General features: G+C 39.7%; 1 protein-coding gene across 1 annotated transcript in view; it reads left to right on the top strand.

Moving 5' to 3' along the window:
* The window catches only part of LOC108443879, a gene marked incomplete at its 5' end in the record, with an annotated part of 40,016 nt that overhangs the window by 18,049 nt on the left and 1,538 nt on the right, over positions 1-20,429 (top strand). Inside the window, 17 exons of the mRNA XM_037543304.1 lie at positions 3,991-4,056; positions 4,536-4,571; positions 4,857-4,922; positions 5,095-5,130; positions 5,252-5,317; positions 5,851-5,886; positions 6,057-6,116; positions 7,138-7,173; positions 8,682-8,741; positions 9,622-9,666; positions 11,789-11,820; positions 11,955-12,032; positions 12,157-12,325; positions 12,461-12,574; positions 14,534-14,715; positions 17,301-17,465; positions 19,489-19,695. Coding sequence (XP_037399201.1) covers positions 3,991-4,056; positions 4,536-4,571; positions 4,857-4,922; positions 5,095-5,130; positions 5,252-5,317; positions 5,851-5,886; positions 6,057-6,116; positions 7,138-7,173; positions 8,682-8,741; positions 9,622-9,666; positions 11,789-11,820; positions 11,955-12,032; positions 12,157-12,325; positions 12,461-12,574; positions 14,534-14,715; positions 17,301-17,465; positions 19,489-19,695 — 1,454 coding nt within the window. The remainder of the gene's footprint in view (positions 1-3,990; positions 4,057-4,535; positions 4,572-4,856; positions 4,923-5,094; positions 5,131-5,251; positions 5,318-5,850; positions 5,887-6,056; positions 6,117-7,137; positions 7,174-8,681; positions 8,742-9,621; positions 9,667-11,788; positions 11,821-11,954; positions 12,033-12,156; positions 12,326-12,460; positions 12,575-14,533; positions 14,716-17,300; positions 17,466-19,488; positions 19,696-20,429) is intronic.

Below are 20,429 nucleotides of genomic sequence, written 5' to 3'. Positions count from 1 at the left end.
TCTGGATGTTGTGGGGCTGTCTTGGCTGACACGCCTTTTCAACATTGCGTGGACATCGGGGGCGGTGCCACTGGATTGGCAGACTGGGGTGGTGGTGCCTCTTTTTAAAAAAGGGGACCGGAGGGTGTGTTCCAACTACAGGGGAATCACACTCCTCAGCCTCCCTGGCAAGGTCTATGCAGGGGTACTGGAGAAGAGAGTCTGGCTTATAGTCGAACCTCGGATCCAGGAGGAACAGTGCGGGTTCCGCCCTGGTCGTGGAACACTGGACCAACTCTTCACCCTCTCCAGGATTCTGGAGGGTTCATGGGAGTTTGCCCAACCAGTCCACATGTGCTTTGTGGATCTGGAGAAGGCATTCGACTGTGTTCCCCGGGGTATTCTGTGGGAGGTGCTTCGGGAGTACGGGGTACATGGCTCTTTGCTACGAGCCATTCAGGCCCTGTAGAAACAAAGCTGGAGTTTGGTTCGCATAGCCGGCAGTAAGTCAGACTCGTTCCCAGTGAGAGTTGGACTTCGTCAGGGCTGCCCTTTGTCACCGATTCTATTCATAATTTTTATGGATAGAATTTCTAGGCGCAGTCAAGGGATGGAGGGTGTCCGGTTTGGTGACCTCAGGGTCACATCGCTGCCTTTTGCAGATGATGTGGTCCTATTGGGGACATCAGGCTGCGAACTTCAGCTTTCGCTGGATCGGTTTGCAGCCGAGTGTGAAGCGGCTGGGATGAGAATCAGTACCTCTAAATCCGAGACCATGGTTCTCAGGCGGAAAAGGGTGGAGAGCCCTCTCTGGGTCGGGGATAGGCTCTTGCCTCAAGTGGAGGAGTTCAAGTATCTCGGGGTCTTGTTCACGAGTGATGGTACAAGGGAGCGGGAGATTGACAGGCGGATTGGTGCTGGGTCAGCAGTGATGCGGGTAAAGAAAGAGCTGAGCCATAAGGCAAGGCTCTCGATTTACCGGTCGATCTACGTTCCCACCCTCACCTATGGTCATGAGCTTTGGGTAATGACCGAAAGAATAAGATCGCGAATACAAGCGGCCGAAATGAGTTTCCTCCGCAGGGTGTCTGGACTCTCCCTTAGAGATAGGGTGAGAAGTTCAGTCATCCGAGAGGGACTCGGAGTAGAGCCGCTGCTTCTTCACGTCGAGAGGAGCCAGCTGATGTGGTTCGGGCATCTGGTTAGGATGCCTCCTGGACGCCTCCCTCAGGAGGTGTCACAGGCGAGTCCACCTGGGAGGAGACCCCGGGGAAGACCCAGGACACGCTGGCATGACTATATCGCCCAGCTGGCCTGGGAGCGCCTCGGAATCCCCCTTGGAGAGCTGGTGGAAGTGGCTGGGGAAAGGGAGGTCTGGGCTTCATTGCTTAGGATGCTGCCCCCGCGACCCGAACCCCGGACAAGCGGAAGATGATGGATGGATGGATGGAAGTGATTGGGAACGACAGCAACTCAGCCACGAAGTGGTCGGCCACGTAAAATGACAGAGCGGGGTCAGCGGATGCTGAGGGGCATAGTGCGCAGAGGTCACCAACTTTCTGCAGAGTCAATCACCACAGACCTCCAAACTTCATGTGGCCTTCAGATCAGCTCAAGAACAGCGTAGAGAGTTTCATGGAATGGGTTTCCATGGCCGACCAGCTGCATCCAAGCCTTACATCACCAAGCGCAATGCAAAGTATTGAATGAAGTGGTGTAAAGCGCCGCCACTGGACTCTAGAGCAGTGGAGACGTGTTCTCTGGAGTGACAAGTCATGCTTCTCCATCTGGGAATCTGATGGATGAATCTGGGTTTGGCTGTTGCCAGGAGAACGGTACTTGTCTGATTGCATTGTACCAAGTGTAAAGTTTGGTGGAGGGGGGATCATGGTGTGGGGTTGTTTTTCATGAGTTGGGCTCGGCCCCTTAGTTCCAGTGAAAGGAACTTTTAATGCTTCAGCACCAAGAGATTTTGGACAATTTCAGACTCCCAACTTTGTGGGAGCAGTTTGGGGACGGCCCCTTCCTGTTCCAAAATGACTGCACACCAGTGCACAAGTGCAACGAGACTTGACCTCAACCCGAGAGAACACCTTTGGGATGAATTAGTTGGAGTCTGTGAGCCAGGCGTTTTCGTCCAAAATCATTGTCTGACCTCACAAATGCACTTGTGGAAGAATGGTCAAAAATTTCCATAAACACACTCCTAACCCTTGTAAAAGCTTTTCCAGAAGAGTTGAAGCTCCAAAGGGTGGGCTGGCATCATCTTAAACCCTATGAATTAAGAATGGGATGTCACTCTAGTTCATATGTGTGTGAAGCTAAATAAGTGAATACTTTAGGAAATATACTGTATAATAGTGTGTGTGTGTGTGTGTGTGTATATATATATATATATATATGCACACACTCACCGGCCACTTTATTAGTGCTAGTAAAAGGTCGGACCCCCTTTTGCCTTCAGAACTTCCTTAATTTTTCATGGCACACTTTCAACAAGGTGTTGGAAACGTTCCTCAGAGATTTTCTTTCCTCTTTTTCGGACCGTTCTCTGTGAACCCTAGAGATGGTTGTCTGGCACCAACAACCACGCCACGTTCAAAGTCCCTTAAATCCCCTTTCTTCCCCGTTCTGATGCTCGGTCTGCACTTCAGCAAGTAGTCTTGACCACCTCTACATCCATAAACCTTCTCTGAGGTCTACCTCTTCTCCTTCTGTTGGAGATGGAGCTGCCGGGTAGAAGGAGAAGAGGTAGACCTCAGAGAAGGTTTATCGATGTAGTGAAGGTGGACATGGTGATGGTTGGTGTGAAAGGCAGATGATCTGCTGTGGCGACCCCTAAAGGGAGCAGCCGAAAGAAGAAGAAGTTGTAGAGTTGTACATTATATCATGTGTTGACCTGTTTTAGTGTAGTAATAATATAGTAGAATGTGTATAATAGTAATATAATAGTGTAATCGTAATAACATGGTAATAGTAATACATAAACCTTCTCTTCTCTTAGTAATACATAAACCTTCTCTTCTCTATATATGTATGTGTGTATAAAATTTCCATTAATATATTTAATCTCTTCATATTTGAGTTAATACCAAAGGGCATGTTTTAATTTAGCCAATACCATGTCTATTAGCTGAGGTTAGCTTGGCAAATTAGCTGTCATACTTTTTAACTTGCTTAACTTCCTAGTTATTGCAATGTTTTATAGACAAACACACAAAAAATAAAGATACTAATCAAACACATTTAAACTCGTTTAACCTTCAAATAACTCACAGGCTAAATCAGCACTGCAGAGGGTCAGAGTAGAACATTACATAATCTGACTGCATGATGACAAATTGTGGACTGGCTTACATTAATTATGTAGCAATAGTATACTATAACTGAGTAATAATATAGTAATGATATATTAATACTAACACACTGGAATTCATTTTATTTTAGAGTAAATGGCAGACATGCTCTTATTTTGTCGAATCTGGAGTTAGAAGAAAAAAAAAAACATCCAGCACCATCCATTTATAAACAACCCAACTCAAATAGAAGTGAAGACAAATGTTCCGAAATCATCCTAAAGTTGGGCTTCATCATGACCGTTCGAGAACAGAAATCTGTGATTTGATAGAAACACCAATAATTCAGTTCAATTTTATTTCATTTAAACCAGAAAATATTTCCATTCTAACAATGCAAGTATGATTTGTGAAAGAAGAAAAGGTCAGAGATTTTATTTCCTTGGCACCAGTAACATGTTGTACATCTCTGCGCATAAAACTACCATAAATATATTTAATACCTTCATATTTGCGGTGACACAGAAGGGCATGTTTTAATTTAGCCCATACTAAGTCTATCAGCTGTGGTTAGCTTGGCTGATTAGCTATCATACTTTTTAGCTAGCTTAACTTTCTAGTAATACACTCAAAAAAGGATAAGATACAAATTCAACTTGGGGCACTTTAACAAACTCATTTTTCATGTCTTTGTTTTATGTCATTTTCTTTCCAGATGGGAGCACCACAACAATCCCTAAAACAACCGCGTCCAGTAGCACTGAACTGACCACTACTACAAGTAGGTTTGGAGAGGAATAATTTATCCTTCAAATAAATTACAGTAGATCAGTGTTATTGTAGATATTGTAGCAGTGTTTATATATATATATATATATATATATATATATATATATATATATATATATATATATATAGATATATATAGATATATATATATATATATATAGATATATAAAATGTTGCTGTTGTTGAAAGAAAAGCATGTGTCTCCAAAACGTAAAATGCTGGACTCCCCCCCCCCCCCCCCCCCAAGTCATTATGTGTCATTTCCTTTAGTACATTCATCATGAACTTGACATACAATATAAAGGGCAAGAGGTGTTTTCAAATTATGTCATGAAGAGAAATATGTGAAAAATGGCGATACATGGTTTTCTTCCAACCACAATATACATATAATATATATAAAGTGATACAAAATATATATTTTGTTTAATCTTTTCTGATGTTGGCTTGTTTTGTCTTGTCTTGTTTTAGTGGCATCTACTGCAACTACATCTGCTGTTATAACAGGTACATTAAACTTCTTGTTTCCTAAAGATTCTCAAATACTTCACATTCCATACTTTACGAAATCCACCCCCCCCCCAAATGCCCACCTCATTCCCTGTAATTGAATGCAGTTGAAAGTCTGAAGGTAGATCTTAAACATGGATATTGGCCCAAGAATATCACAATAACTTTCAGAGTTCTACAAGGAAGTCGGTGAAAATTCCTAAAAGAAGAATAGAAAGATGCCTCACCAGCTACCAGTTTCCTTAGCAAACGGTTTTAAGTTGTTTTATATGCTCTTTTCAGATGTGAGCACCACATTGCTCTCTACAACAACAGTGGCCATTACCCCTGAACTGACCACCACTCCAAGTAGGTTTAGAGTAGCACCTCATTTATTATCATGTTTGTTTCAGGCTCATAATAACCATTTTATAATACCCTGAGCCTCACTGGAATTAGTTATAATTCATGTGAATCATTCTACAGAATTCCGGACTCTTCTCTTGATAAATGTGTTGTAATTTGGTTTGTTTTGTTTTAGGGACGTCTACTGCATCTACTTCTGCTGAGACAACAGGTACATTAAACTTGCATGCTGTTTCACTTGATTCTGTAATGCTTTTAAAAACAACAACAACAAACACTACAGGTAGTGGAGATTGTAGGATGGCCTAACAGGTTTTGTTCCCTCTTTTCAGATGTGATTACTATGCCAGCCTCTACAACAATAGTGACCACTACCACTAAACTTACCGCAACTCCATGTAAGACCCCAACCCCATGCAACATCATTTGTTGCCATTGATGTTGAAAGGTCACAATGACCAATGAGCTTTTAATGTTGGCAGAATTTCATGGATTAGGATAGCATAGACATCACACAGAGGCAGCCTTAAATAAATGCATCAAACAGAGGCAGCCAGAAGTATTACAGAGGCAGAATCAAAACGGAGGCATCATACAGAGGCAGCCTCAAACAGGCGAATCCTACAGAGGCAGACACAGGTATCACAGAGGCAAAATCAAACAGAGGCATCATATAGAGGCGGCCTCAAACAGAGGCAACATACTGAGTCAGCCTCAAATAGAGGCATTACACAGAGGCAGTGTCAAACAGAGTCATCACAGGTGGCTTGAGAACATCTTACAAGTACGCCTTACCCTGAGACAGTCTAAATAATGTGTAGACTCAGAAAAAACACTTAATTTGCAGCCTTGAGACTTTACTCAAATACTACAGCACTACCAGAAATGCTGTTGTTTACTGAATTTGTTGTGACATTTTGTCTTGTTTAAGTGGCCTCTACTGAAACTCCTTTTGCTGAGACAACAGGTAAATTATATTTGTGTTATTTCATTTGATTCAGTAATGATAAAAAAAAAAAAAATACAAAACGAACAGTGGAGTGCCCAAATATTTTACATTGGATGAAGTTTTTGAGTAAGATTTTGTGTTTTTCTACTGTGGTTTTATCTAATCTTTGTTTTTTACCCTTTCTTCAGACACGGGCACCACACCAATCTCCACCAGTACCATTAGCACTAAACTGACCACAACACCAAGTAGGTTTTCAGATGAACATTTTAACCTTTAACTTAGTGGTAACACTATAGAGGTTCAGAGCGGTAATAGTCTGATGTCATTTTCGTTGCAGGCTCTCAAACATATTTGTACAATACAGGTCATATGACACATGATACACAATAGCGTATCCTTGCAATTAGCTATAATATATAATGCAAGAGATTTGTGTTGCAGTCAAGAAAATAAGAGGCTATTGCAAGTCAATACCAAGACTTTGAGTCTTAGACCCAGACAACTCAGAATGTAATTTATCTACATTGTAACTTACTTGCTTTATGAATTTACTGTAGATTGGGGCAGTCGTGGACTGGACGTTAGGGAGCTGGCCCTGTGACCAGAAGGTTGCCGGTTCGATCCCCAGGCCGACAGTCCATGACTGAGGTGTCCTTGAGCAAGACACCTAACCCCCAATTGCTCCCCGGGCGCCGTGGATAGGTCTGCCCGCCGCTCCGGGCAAGTGTGCTCACTGACCCTGACCAAGAAAAGTCTGAGACTGTTAATTTATAATCTTACGACCAGACTCAGGGGCAGAGTAGTGCAGTCATGTAAGCACTGGTCTTGTCATCATGAGATTGTGAGTTTGATCCCTGTTGATACTACAGTCATCTGTGGCCAGGAGTCCAAGAGAGCACAATTGGTCTCACTCTCTCTGAGTGGGTAGGATGGCGCCCCCTGTCACTGTGATGCTTGCCAGAACAGGCATCTGTTAGCTGATGTAACAGAACTGGTGATTGGTGCTGTCCAGTGAAATTAAGCAACAGTTAGATGAGACGGTGGTGAATCACAGGTCTTGAAGGAAGCCTGTAATAGCTTTCACCCTCCTAGTGCTGGTGGTATAGTGTGACTGGGGGAGTCCTAACTAGTGGGTGGAATTATTGTATTTGTGTCCAAATTGGGGAGAGAACTAGGAAACAATCCAAAAAGGACCAAGCTTGAGCCATACCAGACATGCTGTTATATTGCTGAATTGCTGAGTCACATTGGCTTGTCTTGTCTTAGGGACATCTACTGCTGCTACGTCTGCTGAGACAACAGGTACTTTAAATGTACACATTCTTGCAGTAATGATTAGTTCAGTCAAGCAAATTCCACATTTTTCTATTAACAATTTAAAGAATATGATAAAAACATAGCATATGTAGTACTAATGTTAGCATTTTCAACCAACTGAACTCATGTTACTTAAAAAAATAGTCTCTTGGTATAACGATCACACTCAAGCTTTAAAACAGACTGTCAGACAATTACAGCGAAAAGTGCCATCTGACTAAATTAGAAGTGCTCCAGTCTGCCTGGAAGGAGAGCCTTATAGACTATAGAAGGGCTCTTACTGCAGCACGCCCAGCCTATCTCTCCTCTCTCATAGAAAACAATAAGAACAATCCTAGACTACTATTTAGCACAATTTCTAAAGTAACAGAGGACAAAACAGTCACTGAACCCCAGATGCCATCAGCCTATAGCAGCAATGATTTTATGAATTTCTTTAGTGATGAAATCAAAACAATTTGACAAATTCTGAACACACAGTTAAACTCCACAAACCTGCAAAGACTTCTGAGTCTTGGTTCCTCTCAAGGTTTCTTCCTCTTTTAGGGAATTTTTCCTTGCCACCGTCGCCGCTGGCTTGCTCATGGGGGCTCGGACCCAGATTTTCTTTTCTTTTCTTTTTTTCTGTAATACTGATTGTTCTGTAAAGCTGCTTTGAGACAACATCTGTTGTAAAAAGCACTATTTAAATATTTTTTCCTTGCTTGCTTGCTTAAGCAAACTCGATTGATTGACCGATATCTTTGTTTTGTACCCTCTTTTAATAAGTGACCCTGACATCAGTCTCTGCAACACCAACCATTGGTACTAAACTTACCACAACTGCAAGTAGGTTCAGAGTAACAAAATGTGTTGCCTTTAGAAAGTTTAATATAATCATAATTAGCTAAAGTAAATAATGTCTGACATGTTCTTGCTTTTTTTTAAAAATCTACTATGATGTTGAATTGTCTTGTTTTAGGGCCATCTAAATATTGAAGTGATAAAACTGCTATATATTTTTTTACATTTCATCTATTGCTTTGAATTAATAAAGGAGGGTGTGTTTAAATTTAGCTGTGGTTAAAGTGCTAGTTGGCTTTCATACATGACTACCTAGAATGTGTCATTTTGTCTATTTGTTCTGTTCTGAGATCTGCAGTAGTTGATGTGACTATGGAAATGCATGTTTGTCTTTAAGAGCATTATTTTAAATTCCTTGGACTTGTTGTTGGTAGATATCATGTGCCTTGGTATTGCTTTTGGAATAGAGCCACAGAGGGTTTCTGACTATAATGATGCCCTGGACAAATGTATCTTATATTTAATTATAATATAACATTGTGAATAACATGAAGATAAAAAAGAAAAATGGTGTTTTGGTTTGAGTGAGTTGACTACCAGTCACACGGCTTTAATATCATTTTGGTTTGAAGACCCACACTCATTCACTCCAATAGATTCTATGTTTTTCTGAGTTTATTTCTAATCATTGTTTAATACCCTTTCTTCAGATGTAAGCACAACGCCAGTCTCTTCCAGTACCATTAGCGCGAATCTGACCACATCTGCAAGTAGGTTTCCAGAGAAAAATTTTAGCCTTTAACTCACAGACTAGACCACCACTGTAGACGTTCAGAGTAGCACATAAGCTGTTGTCATTTTTGTTAAGGCCCTTAAACACTATATTGTAGCATTGTGAATAGGTAAAATAATTCCAGACATTAGTTGAGTTGAGTGAAGACCAGTACTTTGTAGTAGATGAATCTGAGTCAAGACCAACACCAGGCTGGAACCCAGACAAGACCATTACTGTTATCTACTATTGAAGATTGAAGACAAAAACATAAACCTGTTTCCATTATCATTCAGAATCACACATTTTCTCAGTTGAGTTCCACAGTTTGTTCTGAAAATTAAGCATATGAGCAAAAATACTAGCATAAATGCTACTGATTTTAGCATTATCCACCAAGAAAACTCATGTTTCAAACCCAACTGGGTTTATTAATACCTTTTAATTTGTAACTTTACTTCAGACGTGAGCACTGTGCAAGTCCACTATTTTTTTTCTTGAATAATTTAATATAATGTGCATAAATATACCTGCTTTGAATTTAGAAATGAGAGTATGTTTAAATATAGCCAAAACCAAATTTGTTAGCTATGGTTCAATTGGCTGATTAGCTGTCAAATTTATAAAGATATTCAAAACAAGTGCAGTGATCTTTATCTTTTCAGAAATTCTTAGTGTGGAGTGTCTGTGAGCTGAAAGTGCAATCATATTGATGGTGATTCATTCTTGTAGCGATTATGAGTAAAAATAAACTATTAGCACGACGCAGAAATATTTTTTATACATTAGTTTTTTTAACATTATCTACCAAGCAATGTTTCCTGAGCAAACTCATTTGAGTTTTTCCACTTTGTTTTTTTTTTTCCCTCTCTATTCAGATGTGAGCACCACCCCATTTTCTACAACCACTAAACTGGCTCCAGGTAGGTTCACAATAGTACAGTACATAATTTGCTGTGACTTGTGATGCAGGTTCACCATAAACTCTTCATAGAAAGTTTAGTTTACCATAGTTAATACTGAATTATGCCATACATGCGCTTGTTTTGTTGAATCTGCTGTGACATTGACTCTTGTTTCAGGGACATCTAAGTTGAAATATATTTTATTTACATAACAGCTTTACCAATCATAAACACCTCCAGAAATACACCTGTTTTAAACACAAACATGTGACTGATCTAATTAATACAAACATGTGACTGAATGGGTTATGGCACAATGTCATACTGTGCAATTAACAGTTATTTTCAATGGGCCAGAGCAATTTATAACTGGAAACAATTCAAATTTTGTGGGTTATGTGCAATCGCCTTTTTCGTTAACATTTTGCTGAGTGTAAATTTGTATAGTATTTAAGTTATATTATTTCTCTTTATACTTTTTTTTTTCACCGAGAAAAGGGGGTTTGTACTTCAATTTCGTTGTGCAAGTGTACGAGTACAATGTGCAATGACAAAGTTCATTCGTTCATTCATTCATTTTAATTTAATAAAGGAGGGTACATTTAAACGCAGCCACTACCAAATGTATATGCAACGTTTAAACTGGCTGATTAGCTATTGTGCTTGCCAGTCAGCATAAAAAGCAAGATTATGCCTCCTAATACTTTGACATTTCAAGTAAGTATTTGATTTGCACTGAAAATAAAAACATACACTTTTCTTTTGTAAAAAGTCAGCCAAAGCTGAATGCTTTTTGTGTGTGTGTGTTTGATTGATTTACTAAGTGAAAGTAAGTGAAAGCATCCTTTACAGACAACACACCTGGCGCATGTCAATACACAATTGCTCATTATTTGATGAGTCTAATATTTTGAGAGGAATGAAATGATATAAAGTAACTAGAAATTCTGCACTAAGGCTAAGTTCACATTATCAGGCTGAAGTGGCACAAATCCGATTTTTTGCCCTAGTGTGACTCTGATGTTTTCAGGGCTGTGGGGACACAAATCTGATCTTTTCATATTTGACCTGGGCCACTTTCATATGTGGTTGTAGATTTTATACCTACCCATGCAACCTTAATGAGATGCTTAGATTCATTCGGAATTCAAGTGCTTTTTTTCCAATGTGCTTACGCCATCATTCAGCGTTACCATGGCAGCAGCGCTGAAAAGCAGTTAAAGCCTATATATGGTGGAATAGCAGATCATCACAACAGCTCTTCTTTTGCCTTTGTCTCGCTCTAATAATGCAGCTGAGAGCTGATCAGAGGTAATTATCTTATCGTTAGTTTGTGCTGATGATGATTGTCACGATGAGCTCATGAGGGTCATTTCAGGACGCCGGTTCATCACATTAATGACAGATTTGAATCACTTAACTAAATGTGAACCATCATATCAGAGAGATTGGATTTGAGCAAAACATCCGATTTGAGCAACGAGTCTTGTAATGTGAACGTAGCTTAAAATTAGCAGAAAATAAGATTTTTAACTTTCAGAGATAATTTAACCATGCATGTTCTGAAATTTGCATAGAGCTCTTTTCAGAAGTATTAAACCTCCCTAAATTTCTCCTTTCTTAAATTAATCTAAAACTTATATTTTAAAATGAACAAGCAATGCAACATTTGATAGGGGTACAGATAAGGTAAACATGTTTATTCTACTTGTACCACATAAACATTGCAAAAATAAGTGATTGTCATTAAAAGTAAATAATATTCTGCACTGTAAAAATGGTGAAATGCCATGTGTTTGGGCTTCCAAAAGCCCTGGATTCCTTGTTAGGATATATATCATAACATACTCTTTATGGGGACATTTTAGAGTAACACATTTCTGTCTGCTTTAGCAACAGTTTCAGATTGTTTTGTCACTATATCAATATCAATTTTGCTATGGCAACTATAAAGAAATGATCACAGATCACTAAATTAAGGTGGACATCCATAATTGACACTTTTCTGGAATTATAAGTGGCAATACAGTTATGCTGTATTTCAGCTTAGTCATGTTTATTGCTATGGAATAAAATTGAGTGGATACAGTTTTCATTTGGCACAAACCACTAACCTCAAGCAATGGTCCTTCTCTTTCAGGTCAGACTATCACCATGTCTCCACAATGCCAGGTTCGTGACAGGTTCATCGCACATGAGGCCTGATGATTATGACTCCTCGTATTTCTGGCTAATATACCATCAGCAAAGTCTTTAAGAATTGTTTATTATGAGCAGTTTTTGAGACTGTTAACTTCTTGTTTTAGGGAAACATCTCAGCAGAATGTGCAGATGATATATTTCATCAAATTAGCAACAGCACCAATCCAGTGCTCTCTCCAGAAGTAAGTCCTGCAATTAAAGTCCAAGAAACTTAGTTCTTACTGTGTTTTTTTTATTGTGTGTATTAATTTATGTTAATATATTTCATTTTGTAATGGAATTTTCTGTCATTGGTTTATTGATCAGATTGTGAAAAAGGTGCTACAGCAGCAGATTCTGAATGTTGAAGTATTGAATGCAGATCAGCCTGTATCCATTGGCAACACAGTGCTGAACAAGACTGAAATATTGGTGTCTACGTTGGTGAACCCAACAGAAACCATGCAGATGGTTAACATCTCTCTAAATGACTTGGGTGAGTGATAAAAAATGGACCATATGCCTCATTTTTCATCCTTCTTCACATTTCTTTTAATTAAACGCTTTCAGAAAGAGAAAACATCAGTGCAGCATGTCAATCAGATCACTGTAACCCCTTTATATCTTTCAGAAATCCGTGTCTTTGCAATTGGACCGAGAGCCTTCTTGAAAGAAAACCCTATGCTCAGCATAAACAACACACAGATGGATATTGACCTTATTGGCATTTCACAAAACAACAATGGTATCGTAGCAATCTTTGAATGTTTGCTCTTGTCTGGTGCCACAGCAGTGGCCAGTTGCTTCAATCCAGAATCTAGTTAGAATGTAAAGATAAATTCCTGCCATAAAGTGAATCAAATGTTTGAATAAAACTTTGAATTTTGTCAGGGCTCTTCAGGCAATTGGATCATTATACAGAAATATCAACTTTGTTTACCACTGTGTTACATCACTTTTCCTTTTAACAACACTCAATAAGCGTTTGGGAACTGAGGACACTGATTGTTGAAGCTTTGTAGGTTTTATTCTTTCCCATTCTTGCTTGATGTACAGCTTCAGCTGCTCAGCAGTCCGGGGTCTCCGCTGTCGTATTTTGCGCTTCATAATGCGCCACACATTTTCAATGGGAGACAGTCTGGACTGCAGGCAGGCCAGTCTAGTACCCGCACTCTTTTACTATGAAGCCACGCTGTTGTAACACGTGCAGAATGTGGCTTGGCATCGTCTTGCTGAAATAAGCAGGACGTCCCTGAAAAAGACGCTGCTTGGATGGCAGCAGATGTTGCTCCAAAACCTGTATGTACCTTTCAGCATTAATGGGGCCTTCACAGATGTGCAAGTTACCCCTGCCATGGGCTCTAACACACCCCCACACCATCAGAGATGCTGGCTTTTGAACTTTGCGCTGAAAACAATCCGGACAGTCCTTTTCCTCTTTGGCCTGGAGGACACGACGTCCATGATTTCCAAAAACAGTTTGAAATGTGGACGCGTCAGACCACAGGACACTTTTCCACTCTGCGTCAGTCCATCTCAGATGAGCTGGGCCCAGAGAAGCCGACGGGGTTTCTGGGTGGTGTTGATATGTGGCTTCGCTTTGCATGGCAGAGTTTTAACTTGCATTTGTAGATGGAGCGACGAACTGAGTTCACTGGCAGTGGTTTTCTGAAGTGTTCCTGAGCCCATGTGGGAATATCCGTTACAGAATGATGTTGGTTTTAAATGCAGTGCCGCCTGTGGGGTCGAAGGTCACGGGCATTCAGTGTTGGGTTTCTGCCTTGCCGCTTACTTGCAGAGATTTCTCCAGGTTCTCTGAATCTTTTGATGATATTATGGACTGTAGATGATGAAATCCCTAAATTCCTTGCAGTTGCACGTTGAGAAACGTTGTTCTTAAACTGTTGGACTATTTGCTCACGCAGTTGTTCACTAAGTGGTGAACCTCGCCCGTCCTTGCTTGTGATCGACTGAACCTTTCAGGGATGCTCCCTTTATACCCAATCATGACACTCACCTGTTTCCAATTAACCTGTACACCTGTGGAATGTTCCAAACAGGTGTTTTTTGAGCATTCCTCAACTTTCCCAGTCTTTTGTTGCCCTTGTGCCAACTTCTTTGGAACGTGTTGCAGGCATTAAATTCAAAAGGAGTGAATATTTGCAAAAAAAAAGGTTTATCTGTTTGCACATTAAATATCTTGTCTTTGTAGTGTATGCAATTGAATATAGGATGAAAAGGATTTGCGAATCATCGTATTCTGTTTTTATTTATGTTTTACACAACGTCCCAACTTCATTGGAATTGGGGTTGTATGAGGAAGAATCAAGCTAACAAGTCTCAGGGTGCATTAATACATGTACAATCAGGATTGGGATGTATATAACACACTATTATAATCTATTCTTTATATATAATCTATCTCGCATAAAAGCCTGATAGATTTTGAAGTAGCATTCTGTAAATTTCTGCACAAGTTATAAAACAATTTAGCAGAATTGAAGTTTGAACCAGTTCACTGCCAGGCATGTACTGTAGCAATGAGGAAAATTCAACACTACTGTTGCCTATTCTGAGAGAGCACAAGGTCCAACTGCTGATGATTCATTATCCACCGATCATTGAAAAAGAAAACACAATTATGTGAAGAGTGTGACAGCCTTGAGACCTCAACACTTAAGTCTGATCTGTAGCTTTGTTTCAGGATCAGCTGCTGTGGCCTTCATGAGCTACACCAGTATGGTGGACATACTGAGTCCTAAACTCTTCAACCCAACCAAGAAGACAGAGAAAATCATGATGTCCACTGTGTTGTCAGCAACGCTGCCCAAAACCACCAACACACAACTCCCCACACCAGTCAACTTCACCATAAAACATATAGAAGTGAGTTTTATTTATTTATTTATTTTATAATTTGACACATTGAACATATATCTGTGAGTTTAAAGCTAAACGCTATACTAGTGATTTTTTTTTGTTTACCTATGTTATATTCACTTGGGGAATTTAGTAGTCTACACAAATTTTGAAATTGGACAAAATTTCATACTAAATGTTACTCTTTTACAGAATTCCTTGTATTTCTGTTGTTTGGTTACAGACTTTAGATACACTGTTTATGCATAAACAGTGTATCTGTGGTTGAAACTGTACTAACCTTGCAGCAAAACCTCTGGATGGTCAGAGTCTTAATTTTTCATTCAATATGGGCAAAAATTGCCTTGTTTCACAGGAAAGGACAATTTGGTTAATGTGCAATGATGTATGGTGTATATTTATTTAAGGAAACATCTGGTGAGCAGCAGATATTACCTGGTGAGCACCAAATACTAAACTGTAATATCATCAGGTGTGCACCGAATTATATGTGGTGAGCACTGTTTTACCTTCAGATGATCACCAGATACAGATATGGTAAATTTTTATTGATAGTATCTGGTCCTCACCACATAGTATTAGGTGCTCATCTGATAGTATCAGGTGCTCACCACAGAGACTTTGGTGCTTACTACATAGCATTGGGTGCCCACCACATAGTACTGGGTGCTCACTATATATATAGTATTGAATGCTTATCTGATAGTATCAGGTGCTCACTACATAGTATCAGGTGCGCACATGATATTAGGTGCTTACAGCATAGAATCAGGTATGTGGTGATGGGTGATCATAACACAGCATCTGGTATGAACTAGATTTTTACCTAAAAAAACACATACACACCGTGTGCCCATAGGGGGCCCCATAATTCTCTGAAAAGGTGCACTGTGGTCACGACATTTGAAACTGGTAACTGCCTGCTGCTTGCTAAAATTTGGCCAAATAACCAAAAGATTGCTTCTGATTGGGCTGATAAAACTAGGATGCAAATTGCACATGTAACTAACTAGAGGTCTAATTTCACAGTGTGCAAACACAGAGACAAATGGTTCAATTCAAGTGTGCAGTACTCTACAGTTCAGTGTCTATATCAGTGTGTATGTATATCCACCAGTATCCAGTGATGTTTCTGTGTCCTTGCCACTGCAAATGTTGAATGTTTATGTTGAGTTGTCCTCTTTAGATAAAATTTTATGCAGAACCATCAGCCTACTTTGTTTGCACACTGTGGAATTAGACCTCTGCATTTAACCCATCCATGCAGTGAAACACCCACATACACACTAGTAAACACACACAATAGAGGACAGTGAGCACACTTGCCCGGAGCAGTGGGCAGCCCTATCCACGGTGCCCGGGGAGTAATTGGGGGTTAGGTGCCTTGCTCAAGAGGGGATCAATCTGGCAACTTTGTGGTCACATGGTTGCTTCCGTAAGCAGCAGACTCTGAGTAACATCAATACATATCAATGATGTAGCAGCAGTAAATACATTCAATAGCTCAAGAGCCATCAACTGTGTAAATAAAATGTTTATAATCTGCTGAATTCAGTTTTTTCCATTTTGTTTTGATATCCAGATTCATATCTGTAGATGTTTAACCTGAGAGGAACTGAACATTAACAGGTTTAATACAGATCATCAACATCCTCAACAAGCTGTAATAGATACTCTGACGCCATCCTGTACCTGGAGCTCAACTGGATGAGGCTTTGGTTAAAGTTAGGATTAGGATTAGGGCCAGGGATAGGGTTAGGACTAAGGCATTGTGTAGAGATGGATTGTGGGCAATGCTGGGTAAGGTTAAGTGTTGCATAATGGAAGAAACCTCAAGTTTCTTATTTAGCATATCAAGAATACGTCTACTTAATATAAGTTATGTATTACAAGTACATCTTCAAGATATTTACCTCAGTGTATTCTGCACTACTGCTACTTCATTGATATGTTGTTGATGTGTTACTGGTAATCTGTTAACAGCTTATTAATCATCTACAAAGCGCCAAAACTAAAGTGTGGAAATTCTTAGTAAGTTGGATGGAGTCTGAAATCCAAGATGTTAAATTATCTGGATGTTTAGTCTTTAGTTCCAGGCCTTTTGGGCATGGCTCACCACAAAATATGTCCAAGAATTGTAAATGAACTGTAGTTAATTTACAGCGAAGTTACACTGATCAGGCATAACAATATGTCCTTGTTTCTACACTTCTTGTCCACTTTATCAGCTTCACTTACTGTATAGCTGCACTTTGTAGTTCTACAGTTACAGACTGTAGTCCATCTGTTTCTCTGATACTCTGTTACCCTGTTCTTCAGTGGTCAGGACCCCCATGAACCCTCACAGAGCAGGTACTATTTGGGTGGTGGATCATTCTCAGCACTGCAGTAACACTGACGTGTTGGTGGTGTGTTAGTGTGTGTTGTGCTGATCTGAGTGGATCAGACACAGCAGTGCTGCTGGAGTTTTTAAACACCTCGGTGCCGCTGCTTGATTGAGAATAGTCCACCCACCAAAAATATCCAGACAACAGCGTCCTGAAACTTTTGAGTATTGCACAGTGCTCTCAATTTCCTTCTCTTTTGGCTAGGATCTTCCCCCTAACAGTAACCTCTTCTGTGTCTACTGGAATCATTCTGAATGGATTGTCGATGGCTGTTATCTTCTCCAGACCAACATTAGCCACTCTGTGTGCTCCTGTTTTCATCTATCAACCTTCGCTCTCATCGTGCAGGTCAACCCACCGGAGAAGGATGTAAGATTAATCAAAGATGAAAAAGACATATAGAAGAATGTAGTAAGAAATAAGAAAATTACCCAATACATCATTAACTTTCCAAAATGTTAGCTTTCCAAATTATGGTTAATTTAAAATTTACTGTGTATGCAGTGCAAACAAAGTTTATTTAGTATTAACTTTTAGTATACACATTCTAGATTAAAGCCAAGAGGATGTTTGTGCTCTCTTTGCTTTAGTGTTACTTAACTAACCTCTTAAGTTTCACTATTTAATTGATACAATACAGTGGAGGAAATCAGTATTCAACTAGTCAAGAATTAGTTTTACAGTGATAACACAATAAAACTACACAGCCCAAGAATTCATTACATTCCAATCCATAAAATGTTATGTGCAAACTGAATGGCATTGGAAAAAAGTATTGAATACAGTAAGAAAAAGCATTTATATCCAATAATTAGTTTTACTACCAGTGCTAATTACATAGAAAGATCTGAGGTAGTAGAGAAATGCAAGTTAGTACTTCCACTTTTTGAATAAGGGGTATCAACCTCTGAATGCAAGTAAACAAACAATTTGTCACCAAGCTGTCATGCAAGAAACATCTCATGATGGGTGGAGGCAAAAAAGCTCTCAAGACTTTCTCAATAGGATGGTTGAGCAGCACAGCAGTGGCACTGGTTACCAACTGATTTCTCAACTCCTAAATGTTCCTCTAAGCACCACTGTGGCCAATATCCACTTGTAGAAGGATCATCACTCAACCAATTGGCCACAGACAAGAGTTCCTCACATGATTTCCTCTCAGTTGGAAATTTAGTCAGAAGAGAAGGCCAAGAGGCAAGGACCACAAGATAAGACCTTCAAAGACATCGGCAATCAATGAGCACAGTTATCAGAGAAAACAAGAGGCATTGCACCATCGTGGGTTCCAGCTTCAAAGACTTTATTACTGAAAAAAGTCTTGTTGAAGATCATTTAAGGTTTACTAGAAATGTCTGTAGATTGCAGGGAGAATTTTGTGTGTTAAGACAAGAAAAAAAGGAACAATAGAACAAGCCATGTCTGAAGGAGACATGGCTCCATATGACCCTAAACATACCATACCTAAAGTGAAGTTTGGTGGTGGAAGCATCATGGTATGGGGCTATTTTTTTTTCTTTTCATGGTACAGACAGAACCCAAATTTTCAAAAAGAGGATGAACAGAGCCATGAAACAGGACATTCTTTAAAAAAGAATCTGTTGCCATCCAAGAGGACTATGAAGATGAGCTGGAGGGGAACCTACCAACAGGACAACAGTCCAAAACCAATTGCCATACTGCAATGAAATTATCAGTTGAAATTCATGGAATGAACCGAAGATCTAGATTCATCAGCAGGACCCCTAGAATCGATGAGTTATTACAGAGTACCTGTGTAGAACAATGGGGCAAAATCTCACCTAAACTCTGTGAGAGATTAGTTTATTCATATAGGACGTTAAAAAAGGCTGTTGTTGCAAACAAAGGCTTCTCCACTAAGCATTCCTTGCAGTTCATCTATTTTAATACTTTAATGTTTAATATTTAATACTTTGTCCTATGTTATTCCATATATTGCACACTTTTTGTGGAAATAAATATTACAATTTCTTGAGCTGAGAAATTTCATGTGAATGGCAGCCTTGTAAATATGTTATATATATATATTGAGGTGTTCGACATTTACTTCCCTTGCTGTATTTTGGTATTTTCTGTATATTAGGTTCTCTTAAAACATAGCATTAGAGAGCCAGTCCAAGAGCATATAAGTGTGGCTTGCATACTTACATACTGGTGCGTACCACCAGTCATGATTTCTCCTACTATATATTTACATAGATTCTTCCAAGCTTCACACCAGCTTTCACAAGTTCTTTAAAGATCTCTTGGAATAGCTTCCTGATGCTATTTTTTAAGACAACCACCACTATCTAATGACTCTAAGTCAGTGCACAACTGATCCAGATTATCTGTCCCAAACAAGTAAAATGTGCTGTGAAATGTCATTTCCCAGAGTGATCCTGTGATGGACCTGATTAACATAATAGCTGTGGCAGTGGGGCTTCTCTTCCTATGCTTGACCCTGCTGACATTTGCCCTTTGTCAGTGGAACCCGAGAGTGACCAACACGGCTCTGACCAACCTGTGTATAAGCCTGTTACTGGCTCACCTCCTCTTTCTGCTTACACAGACATTCCTAAAATACATACAGCCTCGGCGGGTGAGTATAATTATATTAGTACACAATTTCCTGCTCTTTCAGCAGATAAGAACTGTTTTGTAGTATTATTTGGCATCTAAGCACATTCCAAAAAAAAAAACAGTTCTTTTAGAAATGTGTGTTTTTGCACCCATAAAATCATCATATAACATTAGGATAAATGCACATTGTAAGGACCCAGCCTGCGGCGCCTTGTTGCCAGCAGAGGGCGAATGCAACAAGGCGCCACAAGTTCAGGGAACTCCAATTCTCAGAAGCCCTCGGGCTGATTAGGCCCAACCTGGCATACCTGTAGACTCCTCAACTATCAAATAGCAGCCCTTTGTCACACCTTTGTGGAAGGGTGACCAGTATGGTTCTTAGCCCAGGTGGGTATTTAAACAAAAAGGAAAAGAGAGAAAAGGAAAAAGAAAAGAGGGGAAAACATGAGAGAAATTGCCCCAAAACTACTTAACAGCTAAAAAAGAAGGCTTGAACAACAAACGGCTCCAAGATATACAAAAAGTGTTTGTTCCACAAAGAGAAAACGGGTGAAACATAAAGTCGACCTTTCTCTCATAATCACAGAGGAAGTGTCTTTTGTTTTCTGATGGTCTTTTATTGAACTTTTCTAGTTCAGCCTTTGTTTGAGCAGACTGCTTACAGCATCCTCTTTGTTCGCTTTTTTCCCGCCGTTTTTTTTTTTTTTAAGTCCTTGGACCCCCCCCCCCGTTAGTGCATTGGCAGTTTGAGCC

This window comes from Pygocentrus nattereri, chromosome 12, assembly GCF_015220715.1.
Source record: "Pygocentrus nattereri isolate fPygNat1 chromosome 12, fPygNat1.pri, whole genome shotgun sequence".
Taxonomy (NCBI): domain Eukaryota; kingdom Metazoa; phylum Chordata; class Actinopteri; order Characiformes; family Serrasalmidae; genus Pygocentrus; species Pygocentrus nattereri.
This window is presented reverse-complemented; position numbering and strand designations above follow the sequence as displayed.